General features: G+C 29.2%; 4 protein-coding genes across 9 annotated transcripts; 1 reads left to right on the top strand and 3 right to left on the bottom strand.

Moving 5' to 3' along the window:
- Positions 1-1,245: 1,245 nt before the first annotated feature.
- On the bottom strand, positions 1,246-4,979 carry Hsc70-3 (heat shock protein 70 cognate 3). The gene is made up of 6 exons (XM_071999907.1): positions 4,834-4,979; positions 4,058-4,201; positions 3,550-3,970; positions 3,068-3,433; positions 2,578-2,981; positions 1,246-2,466 (listed from the first exon to the last, which is right to left on the bottom strand). The coding sequence occupies exons 2-6, from the start codon at positions 4,177-4,179 to the stop codon at positions 1,812-1,814; spliced, it is 1,968 nt and encodes a 655-aa protein (XP_071856008.1). The 5' UTR covers positions 4,180-4,201; positions 4,834-4,979; the 3' UTR covers positions 1,246-1,811.
- Positions 4,980-5,686: 707 nt separating this feature from the next.
- Positions 5,687-7,889, bottom strand: Pbgs (Porphobilinogen synthase). Of its 5 annotated transcripts, XM_071999919.1 has the most exons (7): positions 7,751-7,813; positions 7,440-7,512; positions 7,235-7,363; positions 6,729-6,876; positions 6,452-6,671; positions 6,154-6,386; positions 5,687-6,078 (listed from the first exon to the last, which is right to left on the bottom strand). In XM_071999919.1, the coding sequence occupies exons 3-7, from the start codon at positions 7,354-7,356 to the stop codon at positions 5,791-5,793; spliced, it is 1,011 nt and encodes a 336-aa protein (XP_071856020.1). In that variant the 5' UTR covers positions 7,357-7,363; positions 7,440-7,512; positions 7,751-7,813; the 3' UTR covers positions 5,687-5,790. The 5 variants fall into 5 exon arrangements, with proteins under 5 accessions (XP_071856020.1, XP_071856021.1, XP_071856022.1 ...); XM_071999920.1 differs by lacking the exon at positions 7,440-7,512 and having other exon boundaries at positions 7,751-7,889; XM_071999921.1 differs by lacking the exon at positions 7,440-7,512 and having other exon boundaries at positions 7,235-7,376; positions 7,751-7,863.
- A 509-nt stretch (positions 7,890-8,398) lies between these two features.
- LOC139985468 (E3 ubiquitin-protein ligase RNF14-like) lies at positions 8,399-9,964 on the top strand. The gene is made up of 3 exons (XM_071999917.1): positions 8,399-9,299; positions 9,373-9,540; positions 9,616-9,964. Exons 1-3 carry the CDS (start codon positions 8,547-8,549, stop codon positions 9,799-9,801), a joined length of 1,107 nt encoding a protein of 368 aa, XP_071856018.1. The 5' UTR covers positions 8,399-8,546; the 3' UTR covers positions 9,802-9,964.
- LOC139985472 (high affinity copper uptake protein 1) lies at positions 9,830-11,113 on the bottom strand. Of its 2 annotated transcripts, none has more exons than XM_071999931.1 (4): positions 10,774-11,113; positions 10,447-10,712; positions 10,141-10,367; positions 9,830-10,080 (listed from the first exon to the last, which is right to left on the bottom strand). In XM_071999931.1, the coding sequence occupies exons 2-4, from the start codon at positions 10,710-10,712 to the stop codon at positions 9,977-9,979; spliced, it is 597 nt and encodes a 198-aa protein (XP_071856032.1). In that variant the 5' UTR covers positions 10,774-11,113; the 3' UTR covers positions 9,830-9,976. The 2 variants fall into 2 exon arrangements, with proteins under 2 accessions (XP_071856032.1, XP_071856033.1); XM_071999932.1 differs by having other exon boundaries at positions 10,887-11,113.
- Positions 11,114-11,181: the final 68 nt, after the last annotated feature.

The raw sequence follows: 11,181 nt of genomic DNA, 5'->3' as shown, positions 1-11,181 counted from the left end.
TAAGAAAAAAGGGAGAAATAAAAATTTTACATTTCGTAATGAATGATGTATGTAACGCATAAAAAGATAAAGCAAGTTGAAAGAAAAAGGTTAGCTTCCTTATAAAAAATGATCTGGTATTTCGATGTGAGATATTTAATTTTCATCAGGAAGCACAAATTATTCATTTCATGAATATATATATATATTCATATAAATATTTTACACACGAACATACTGTTGATTGATTATCGGAGTCTCGACTTATACATAATTGTAATGACATGTTCCTTAGGATTAATGAGATTCAAAAAAGAAGAGAAAAACTTATTGTACCTGCATTTTTAGTGTACTACCCTCCGATGATCCGTGAGAAAAGTGCTCACCATCTATCACTTATAAACCTTTTTAAGCAATGCCAAAAAAAAGCTGTTAAATGTTACGATTGTACAAAAAGAATTAAAAAATACCTCGTATATATTTTGAATATATCGACGGATTCACAATTGGGTTGCACTAATTATGCCTCCGAAAATGCCTACTTTTCGGCCTTACTGTTTTTATTAAAGGGAAAAGTACTCTAAACTTGCAAAGTAGACATTCATTTTAGGTATTTTTAATATGTATAGTTATGAGTTATTTATTATTCATTTCGATATCTATTGCATTCATAAATGGTTTTACTCATTTCGAACTATGTCTATTGTATTCGTAGAAGAAAAAACATCGCTAATGTACGATAATATGTTTTTATGCAAATCAATTATTATGCGAGATATATGACGTCTTTTATTTTGTGTGATTGAGTTCGTTGATCGACAATAGTATTATTACTTTTTAATCTTGTATCCAATATAGTTACTTTTCTAAATTATAAAACCAAAATCTATACTGTAAAAAAAAGTCATAGAAAATTTACCACAGAAGATTCCACTACAGAAAATGGTTGTTACGGGATTTCGACGTTATTTTTGTACCTAAATCTGTATGTGAAAAAAGTATTTAGTGACTGAATTGCTTCAATAAGCAAAAATATTAAGAAATTATACAAAAGAGTATATTATATTACTATTATTACATCTGTTAATATTATATTTCGATTAAACACAATAGGTATTTAAAACTATAGAGAATTAATCCTATCTATGAATTTTCAATTGTTTTTGTTATAATATTAAATCATATCTTCAAATAAAATTTGTTCCAAATCTATTTCTATATATTATTTCTTTTCAGATACCTAGTATATTATAACTGAAAAGAGTATTTTTATTGTAATTTACTGAAAAAATGTTTATTTCCGTGATACTGATACATATGACATTCATTCACACAGAACAGCTATATTGTACATAGTACGATATAGTTTATCTACAGGCAGTAATAGGCGCAAGTCATACACGCTTGCACATTCACTCTGTTCTCACACAGCACATTGTAAAACCTGTAACGCGAATTACATAATTGCTTATTCCATTATATGTAATGAAACATACAAAACAATTAATTAAAATAAATTAACGCGCAATATCTTATGTGGAAACTAGTGAAGCTACTCTCGGTAATAAAATTCCTTCAATTAGATATATGTTCTTTTATCGAGAAAATTAAAATCATGACTGTTATGACAAATACGCTGTAGTACAATACATAGATTGATTTCCACAGTCGTGTATTGTTTACTTCTGATGTAACTTAATGGATAACAAACGTTCGTCGACCAGTCTTTTATACTCGACATATCAACGACGTATTAATCTCTGCAACATTTGCATGAGACTGTATTAATTCAGTCTAAATTAGGACGAATACAAGTACTGATCATATTTTAGTTAAAGCTCATCTTTCAGATCTTCTTCATCTCCTCCGGTTGGTGGAACTCCACCACCTGCACCCTGATACAATTTGGCAATAATGGGCTGAACAATATCCGTAAGTTCTTTCTTTTGTTTCTTATATTCTTCTGGATCAGTATCTGGATTCTCTTCTAGCCATTTAATTTTTTCTTCGATAGCTTCCTCCATTTTGGTCTTGTCGGAATCGCTAACTTTTGAGCCAAGTTTCTCCTTATCAGCTAATTGATTTTTCAAAGAATATGCATAAGATTCGAGTTCATTGCGTGCTTCTACTCGTTCTTTTAATTTTTTGTCGTCATCAGCAAATTTCTCGGCATCCTTTATCATCCTTTCTATGTCATCGGGAGTAAGACGGTTTTGGTCATTGGTAATAACAATCTTTTCCCGATTTCCAGTTCCCTTGTCCTCAGCAGATACTTGTAAAATACCATTAGCATCGATTTCAAAGGTAACTTCAATTTGTGGTATACCCCTTGGTGCTGGTGGGATGCCAGTAAGATCGAATTTACCCAGAAGATGGTTGTCTTTCGTCATTGGACGTTCACCTTCGTATACTTGGATAGTTACTGTATGTTGATTATCAGACGCAGTAGAGAAGATTTGCGATTTCTTGGTCGGAATCACGGTATTCCTGTAAACAAATAAAAAATACATTTTTTGTACAAACAATAAAATTATGCAAACAAATAAAATTATTTATATACATAAACATAAACATAAAAGATAGCGAATATTTTCTTACCTTGGAATGAGTTTAGTCATCACACCTCCAACAGTTTCAATACCCATAGTAAGTGGGTTGACATCTAGAAGTACAATAGCATCTGTATCTTGCTCTCCAGAAAGGACACCAGCTTGCACAGCAGCACCATACGCGACGGCCTCGTCAGGATTAATACCACGTGACGGCTCTTTGCCGCCAAAGAATTCTTTAACTAATTGTTGAACTTTGGGAATTCTAGTGGAACCTCCGACGAGTACAATTTCATCTACATCTTTCTTATTCATGTCGGAATCTTCTAGGACTTTTTGTACAGGTTTCAAGGTACTACGGAAAAGATCCATGTTCAACTCCTCAAATTTGGCACGCGTTAAGGTCTCGGAGAAGTCTTCACCTTCGAAGAATGATTCAATTTCGATCCTCACCTATGACAAGATAAAGATGTAAGTTATACAAATATTATTCATAGACATTACTAAATCATTTTTGAGCAAATTATAGTGAAACATACTTGGTGGCTAACACTGAGTGCTCTTTTAGCTTTCTCAACTTCACGACGCAATTTTTGTAAAGCTCTACTATCCTTGCGAATATCTTTGCCTTTTTTCTTCTTATACAGTTTGGTAAAGTGATCCATTACACGTTGATCAAAGTCCTCACCACCTAAATGAGTGTCACCGTTTGTTGCAACGACCTCAAACACTCCATTATCGATTGTAAGCAAACTGACATCAAAGGTACCACCACCCAAGTCAAAAACTAACACGTTCTTTTCTCCATCTTTCTTATCCAAACCGTAAGCAATTGCAGCAGCCGTAGGTTCATTGATGATTCTCATAACAACAAGTCCAGAAATAGTACCTGCATCTTTAGTAGCCTAAATAAAAATAATCACTTATTTATTTATAATACTAGTTTAGTACTTATTTTAATACATATTTAATCACTAATATCCGAATAATTTGTTCTCTAAACTACATATTTCATATTTACCTGTCTCTGGGCATCGTTAAAATAAGCTGGTACAGTAACAACAGCATGAGTAACTTTCTTGCCTAAGTATGCTTCTGCTGTCTCCTTCATTTTACCAAGTACCATAGCAGAGATTTCTTCAGGTGCGAATACTTTTTCCTCGCCATTAATTGCCATTCTTATATGTGGCTTGCTATTTTTTTCAATTACTTTAAATGGAAAGAACTTGATATCACGTTGTACAGTAGGATCTGACCATTCTCTACCAATTAATCGTTTGGCATCAAAAACTGTATTCTCAGGATTTGTGGTCAATTGGTTCTTTGCAGCATCTCCAATTAAACGTTCACCATCAGCAGTAAATGCCACATAGGAAGGTGTAATTCTGTTTCCTTGATCATTGGCTATAATCTCTGCCCTTCCATTTTTATAAACTCCAACACTGAAATAATTCATTTCTCGATAAACTTCTCCATTAAACATCTATATGTATATATGTCATTATTAAATGTTATTTAAACTTAATTACCAAGAATATGTTGTGCCTAAGTCAATTCCAATGACTGTCCCAATATCTTCCTTCTGTTTCTCTTCTTTTGTAAAAACAAAAGTTACTAAGCCTAGGAAAAATAGAACTTTAACTCCCTTCATGTTTCTTCATATAAGTGCTCTTCTGTAAAAGAAACATACAATTCCTGAAATTTGTACTCTTTAAATGCATAAATTATTTAATATGTAGTATTTTGATATAACCTTGCAAGTTTGAGTTTAATTATTAAAAAATATGACAGAGAACATGAATTGTTGGTACATAGAAAATTCTAGTACCGACGTATAAAGTATAAAAAATTATCGCATAAAATTAATGCAATAAAAATGTAAGCACTATATAAAAATTTAAGCAATATTAGGTAATAGCATCATTATTCGTAAATGTAGTTAACAAGAATAATAAATCATGAGTAAAATCATTAATTCGTATAACGTTTCATTTCGGCAAACATATTCCGCTAGCTATTGTATGGTACATTATAATTATAAGACATTTAGAATACGTTCTTTTACATTCTGTTAGGAATTGAAGTTAACGTTGTAATAATACTTTATGCGTTTTAAAGAAATTTGTAAAGGAATTCTTTTACTTAGAATAAAATATAAAAAAATAAACTGCAATATTTTATAACAAGACGTGGCAGATAATGAAGTGTTCTTAGGGTTCTATGAAGTTTTTTAAACGTAACACCGTTTTTGATTTATTAATATTTATATTTATCTAAATAATATTTAGCTATATTTGCTACTTACCAGATTAAATATACGTGCGCCTCTTTCTTCTTTTTGTAAGTAAAAAGCTTGGTTATTCTCAGCGCAAATTTAGCGAACAACACGAATAACCAGGAATGACTGACTACAGGCCTATCTCAGTACCGGGATATTAACAAGCTGAATACGTCGTGGCCTACGTTGATTGGTCTCAAAGCATCCGTACTAAAGGAAAGGCGCATGTTGGTTGGTTGAACTACATACAGTTGGCTGCTATCGATAGGCCCACGTCACAATGGTACCGTACTTCTGGAAATTTCGAGTACTCTTACGATTGGAGGAATCAATGCTAAGAGAAATTCATGTAACACGCGAAAACCATATTCATTCACTCGTTGTCATATCATATATTAAGAAAATATTTGTATGCTTAGAACGTCTGTTATATATAAAGGTCTTTATTATTTTTTTATGGATAGATATTTAACTATATTCTAATTATTCTTTACATAAAATGTTCATAAAAATGTATTTATACATTCTACATTTATTCGTCGATTTATCATTTACATTTATTAGATATTTTTAAAAAGATTTATTACGTATAGATATTATAAGAGAAACATATGTACACATTAAAGGCATCATTAATTGGAAAAAATAATCCTTTGATATGATAACCTGAATATCTAAACAGAAAAAAAGTTTGTTTTGACGAACAATCGTTTCGACGTTCTATGTATCTACTGCAACGTAATAAAATGTAACGGTAACGGGACTTCTTTTTACATCAATTAACTATGTACATCATTTTTTTTCTTCTATCATCATTAGAACATTCAGTCGTCATTTCATTGCTTTATATCAGTTTTATGAAATAATGAACAAAAGAATGTATAAATATATTTACTTTATTTACCACGCCAAATATTAATATCATATATGTATATTTAATCTTGCATCAATGTCCTCAAACATTTAATTATATAATTACTGATATTAATATTTACTTTTTGGTTGTAACATATCTAAAATTAATGGTGTAAAATATGTTATAATACAATCAGCACCTGCTCTTCTCATTGATAAAAGAACTTCTTTTAAAACATTCTCTAAATTTATTGCACCATTTTGAGCACCATGATAAAGCATTGCATATTCTCCTGAAACCTGATACACAAACATTGGATACTCTGGATGTGCATCTTTTGTATGTCTAACAACATCCAAGTAAGGTAAACCTGGTTTGACTATAAGCATATCAGCTCCCTCAGAAACATCTCTAGCCTAAAGGAAAATATGTATTTACTCATATTTAGAAATTAATAGAAAATTAAAAGTTTAGAAAAGATAAAAACTAACAGCCGCTCTAGCAGCTAATCCGTTACTTCCTGGAGGTAATTGATAACATTTTCTATCTCCAAACTTAGGTGCAGATTGTGAAGCATCTCTAAAAGGTCCATAAAATCCTGATGCAAATTTCACAGCATAAGATAAAATTGCAACTTTATTCATTAATCCAGCTACTGCTAGTTTCTTTTTTATTGCACTTATCCTTCCATCCATCATATCAGATGGTGCCACAATTTGAGCCCCTTTGTAAGCAAATGGATAATAAATAACATCATTTATATATATTTGAAAAAAACAACAATCTTACCAGCTTTTGCATATGCAAGTGCAACTTCAGAAATTCGCTCAATGCTGGCTTTATTGTTTATACTCCCATCTTCATTTAAAACTCCACAATGGCCATGGATAGTATACGAACATAAGCATACATCACATGCTATTAGTAGATTTGGAAACCATTTTCTTATTAATGGTATAGCTTGAATAATAGGATTCTGTGCACTATCTGCATTACTTCCAATATGATCCTATTAAAGATATTGTTTTTTAATTACTTTACTTAGATCCTTTATGTAAAAGATTACCTTCTTCAAGTGTTTTGATACTCCAAATAATAATATTGACTGTAAGCCTTTTGAAACCAATGGCTGTAACATTTTTCGCAAATGATTAATGCCATACCGATAAACACCTGGCATGCTAGCAATGGGATCTTTAGCATCTTGTTCATCCCTGTAAATATGCACCTTCTATATACAAAATGAAGCGTTATATAAAATTTTTAATTAAACATTAAAGTTTCCTTGCTTCATATCTCTGTACAAATTTTGAAAAAGCACAATTATGTTTTTTAAAATTAATATGTTATTTCTTATACACTTATATAACAAGCAAAAAATTATTTTCAAATAATATTAAATTGACCTCAAGAAACATTTGACCCCTCTTTTCACTTATTACTTCCTATCTGTTATTGTAAAATGCAAATATTAACATATTTCATAAAAAATCTATAAGCAATCAGCATAAATAGACATGCTTACCATATATACGTAAATGAATAAAAGCGGTAGATATGAATTTCACTTACGTGATGAAGATTGGATACATGAGAGCATTAACCGTAATCTCTACATTTGGTGATTGCCATTGTCGTAAAACAGGATGAAAAATGCCACTGTGAAGAATATGCTTTGCTTCTACCTCTACCATTTTATTTCTGTACAATAAGTCTTTATTTATTTTAAATTAATTCCTGTTTCATAGAACATTCAACGGTTAAATTTCAACCTAACCTGTTTACTTCTCGTGGCCCAATTTAATCTTAGTTGTGCATGTATCGTTTTGCTATTATGCAGTATCTCTATCCTTTTGAATTTTATACAATGTATACTTTATTATTTTTTATTCATGAATATTTAATTTATTAATCTTATATTATCGTAATTTATAATGTTAATCTACTAATCTTATATTATAGTAATTTGATAGATTTAAAAAAACAGAAAAATATTAATATAGAATTAATCACACTATACTATCTTCATTGTCTTATAAATTGTAATTCTTTATACCTATATTGAATGAAAACAGTTAAACAACTTACATATATTTTTCCCTCAACCGTACATATATTTTTCTGAAAACGGAACTGTAATATGCATTGCAAAATGATTGTCATCATGATAAGCCATCATCATCATGATATGTGATAATTCTTACTAAAACATTTGACCCTTCTATAAAAATTTGTGATAATATTTCGCTGAATAATTATTTGCACATTAATTATATATAATTATTTGTGAATGTAAAAACTATTACTTATATGTGTATGCGTAGAAATACTAAATATTATTTCATAATAACGCGCCAATATGAAAACAGGTAATACTTCCTAAGTTTTCTATTTCATAGATTACACAGCCTATAGAAGAGATATAATAAAATGTGACTCAATTCACGCCGTTCGAATATTTTGATTACTCACTGTACTTCAGTTTCTATTCTATACACTCTATGGTTTCATCTATGTTTTCTAAGCCATTTGTTATACGTACTTCGAAAGAGGAGGTTGACTGCTTTTAGTTTCCTTTATTGATAAGTGTATTCAAGTTTAAAACGAAAAATTTGATAAATACAACATGTGTGAAGTAATTCATGAAGCTTCGAAAATGTCAGAATGCATAGTTAATAATCGAAAACGACAAGAGGATGAAGTCTTAGCAATTTCAAATATTTATAACAGTAACGAATTTTCTTGTAACAAAGAAGATATAATATACTGCTATTATAATATATTTTTTAATGACAGTGACAATTTCTTAAAACTCGAAAATATTCTTGGACAAAATTTTAACTCATTTTATCCTTATTTTATCAAATATTTGCCACCTATTAGAATGTACTTAGAACTTAATGTTGATTATCCTTCTGAAAGATCGCCAAATTTTTATATTATTTCTTCGTGGCTTTCACCTTGGCAAATATCCTTTATTTGTCAGAAATTAGATGAGATATCGCTGGAAAATAAAGGCCAAGAAATATTATTTTTGTGGTTTGAATTTTTAAGGGATAATATCCTTAAATTTCTGAACATTAAAGACACATTAGATATTTCATTTATGTATATGACATATCATAAGATATCAGATTATTTTAAGCTAAATTCAATATTTCAAAATGATATTAGAGCTATATACAGTATATTATTTTATGATCCATTACAATTTTTACTAAGTTATGATAAATATACAGAAGAGATTAAATTTCAAAATAGTTACTTTGAATGTATTATATGTTTTAATAAATTTTGTGGAAGACAGTGTATAAAGCTCAAAACTTGCGGTCATATATATTGTAAAAATTGTATACAGGAATATATTACTATAAAAATTAAGGAAGATAATATAATTGGTATTACTTGCCCTGATTTAAGCTGCAATCTTAATATTACAATTAATGAAGTTAAAAAACTTTGTCCAGAATTATTTTCACAATATGAAAAAGCTTTATTAGGTGTGACATTAAGTACTATGAAAGACGTAATCTTTTGTCCTAGAATTTCATGTCAATGTCCGTTAGTAAAAATTGATGATGACACACTAGGAATTTGCAGCAAATGTGAATATTCATTTTGTACTTATTGTTATAAGGTATACAATTTTGTAATATAAAAAAGATAAGTACAATATAATAAATGCATACTACTTAAATGTATATTTTAAGGTATATCATGGGGTTGAACCATGTGCTATGTCTTCAAGTAGCAGACAAAAACTTATTGAAGAGTATAGAAATGGTACTAAACATCAAAAAAAACAATTAGAAGCAAAGTATGGTAGGAAACAGATACAAAGAGTTGCTGAAGAATATTTAACACAAGAATACATAAAGGTATGTATTAAGTTTTAACAATAGTAAAATATTTATGTTTGTAGCATTTTTATAATGTAATAATATTTTTTACAGAAATATACTAAGGCATGCCCAAATTGTGCATCTATGGCTGAAAAAATTGACGGATGCAATAAAATGACATGTAATTATTGTCAGGCTTCTTTTTGCTGGCTTTGTGGAATGCTTATTACTACAAAAAATCCATATGATCATTTCTTATCTCGTGGTAATAATTGTTATCAACATTTGTTTAGTTAAAGGAAGAAGGAAATATTGAGCTATAATATAAAGACAGAATATATTTTTATTAAATGAGAATTAACATGTAAGTTCAGTTTAAATGTTATTGTATGATTAATTGAAATATATACAATATGTATAAAATAGAATATTTTACATATTAGTAAACAATAACCTACTACTTTTAGTATTGTCAAACATCTTTTGGCATATGAACCTCAACAGTAGCTTCTGTTACAAATTGTTCTGCGATAACAGAGACTGTTAATTCATCTTCCTGGCAATGTACTATGTTATCTAAAAATAGTTATAAATGTTATGAGACTTTTAATATTTTAAAGAACATTTAAAACTTACCAGCACATTCCTTATCACAATCTAACAGAGTACGTTTTTCAAAAAATCGTTCCACATTCAGTTCTATGAGTTTTAGGCCAAATATCCAATATCCAAGACCTCCTCCCAGTACAATAGCAATATTTATGTATACATTATATGTCATAATAGCTAACATTAAAACATAACCAAGAAAGGTATGTACAAACCAATGAAATACTTGAAAACTCCACGTAGACCATTGCATACTAATAGAACAATATATAACAGTAACTTATGATAATATTAATCTGCTTCTATAATTTAATAATTTATAAAATATAATACCAATGTAAAGAAACATGTTTTCTAATAGATCTTGAAGATATTTTAGACAGTAAACAAGAATTCTCTGATATTGTTGGGCTTTGATTTTGTATAAGGGTTGAAGTACTTTGATGTAATTTAATTTGTAAAACTTTCATACCCTCGTACAATATTGCAAGTGCAAATAAACCTAAGCATGTGCAGAAGAAACTGGAAGTTGTAATAACATTATACTTTGGTAAAAGAAAGTTGCCTAAATTGTTTCCAAACCAAAACCACATATTCATCTATAAGTAAATTAGTAGTTAATAGGACAATTGAAAAACACAATTATGAGGTTATACGTACTGTAATTAATCTTATTCTCTTTTAACATGTAGTGAATTTTAAGAAAGTTATTCAAACTGATAAGAATTATAAATATAATTGACCTCTACATTCTAAATAGCACCTAGCTTTACCTAATTGTTCAGTAATGACTCAACTGTATGTTATATACAGTTAATACAGCTTAAATTCTATAAGCAGTTATAGTACTCTTAGCTTGAACGCAATTACAATTACATTTATCATTTTAATTGTATGTTTATCATAAATAATAATATCAAGTTACACCCAATATCATATTAAGAATACATATACAAAATATACTATAAAATTTTGAATGTAGACATTCATATATGTATATATAAATAGAATATAAATAACTATCTATATCAAATGTGAGATACAATTGCAGTATAAAAATATTAGATC

The sequence above is a fragment of the Bombus fervidus genome, chromosome 3 (genome assembly GCF_041682495.2).
Source record: "Bombus fervidus isolate BK054 chromosome 3, iyBomFerv1, whole genome shotgun sequence".
Classification (NCBI taxonomy): domain Eukaryota; kingdom Metazoa; phylum Arthropoda; class Insecta; order Hymenoptera; family Apidae; genus Bombus; species Bombus fervidus.
The sequence above is the reverse complement of the archived record's forward strand: the minus strand, read 5'-3'. Positions and strand labels throughout refer to the sequence as shown.

Excerpts from the sequence above, each read along its gene's own strand:
- LOC139985472 (XM_071999931.1), bottom strand. The coding sequence starts at position 10,712 with ATGAATATGTGGTTTTGGTTTGGAAACAATTTAGGCAACTTTCTTTTA. Across the intron at positions 10,368-10,446 it reads AAACATGTTTCTTTACATTG|TATGCAATGGTCTACGTGGA; the intron begins GTATTATATTTT and ends TTGTTCTATTAG. Across the intron at positions 10,081-10,140 it reads TTGTGATAAGGAATGTGCTG|ATAACATAGTACATTGCCAG; the intron begins GTAAGTTTTAAA and ends AACTATTTTTAG.
- Pbgs (XM_071999920.1), bottom strand. The coding sequence starts at position 7,356 with ATGGTAGAGGTAGAAGCAAAGCATATTCTTCACAGTGGCATTTTTCAT. Across the intron at positions 6,877-7,234 it reads ATGTATCCAATCTTCATCAC|GGATGAACAAGATGCTAAAG; the intron begins GTAAGTGAAATT and ends GCATATTTACAG. Across the intron at positions 6,387-6,451 it reads ACTTGCATATGCAAAAGCTG|GGGCTCAAATTGTGGCACCA; the intron begins GTAAGATTGTTG and ends TTGCTTACAAAG.
- Hsc70-3 (XM_071999907.1), bottom strand. The coding sequence starts at position 4,179 with ATGAAGGGAGTTAAAGTTCTATTTTTCCTAGGCTTAGTAACTTTTGTT. Across the intron at positions 3,434-3,549 it reads TTAACGATGCCCAGAGACAG|GCTACTAAAGATGCAGGTAC; the intron begins GTAAATATGAAA and ends ATTTTTATTTAG. Across the intron at positions 2,982-3,067 it reads CACTCAGTGTTAGCCACCAA|GTGAGGATCGAAATTGAATC; the intron begins GTATGTTTCACT and ends ATCTTGTCATAG.
- LOC139985468 (XM_071999917.1), top strand. The coding sequence starts at position 8,547 with ATGTACTTAGAACTTAATGTTGATTATCCTTCTGAAAGATCGCCAAAT. Across the intron at positions 9,300-9,372 it reads TTTGTACTTATTGTTATAAG|GTATATCATGGGGTTGAACC; the intron begins GTATACAATTTT and ends GTATATTTTAAG. Across the intron at positions 9,541-9,615 it reads TAACACAAGAATACATAAAG|AAATATACTAAGGCATGCCC; the intron begins GTATGTATTAAG and ends TATTTTTTACAG.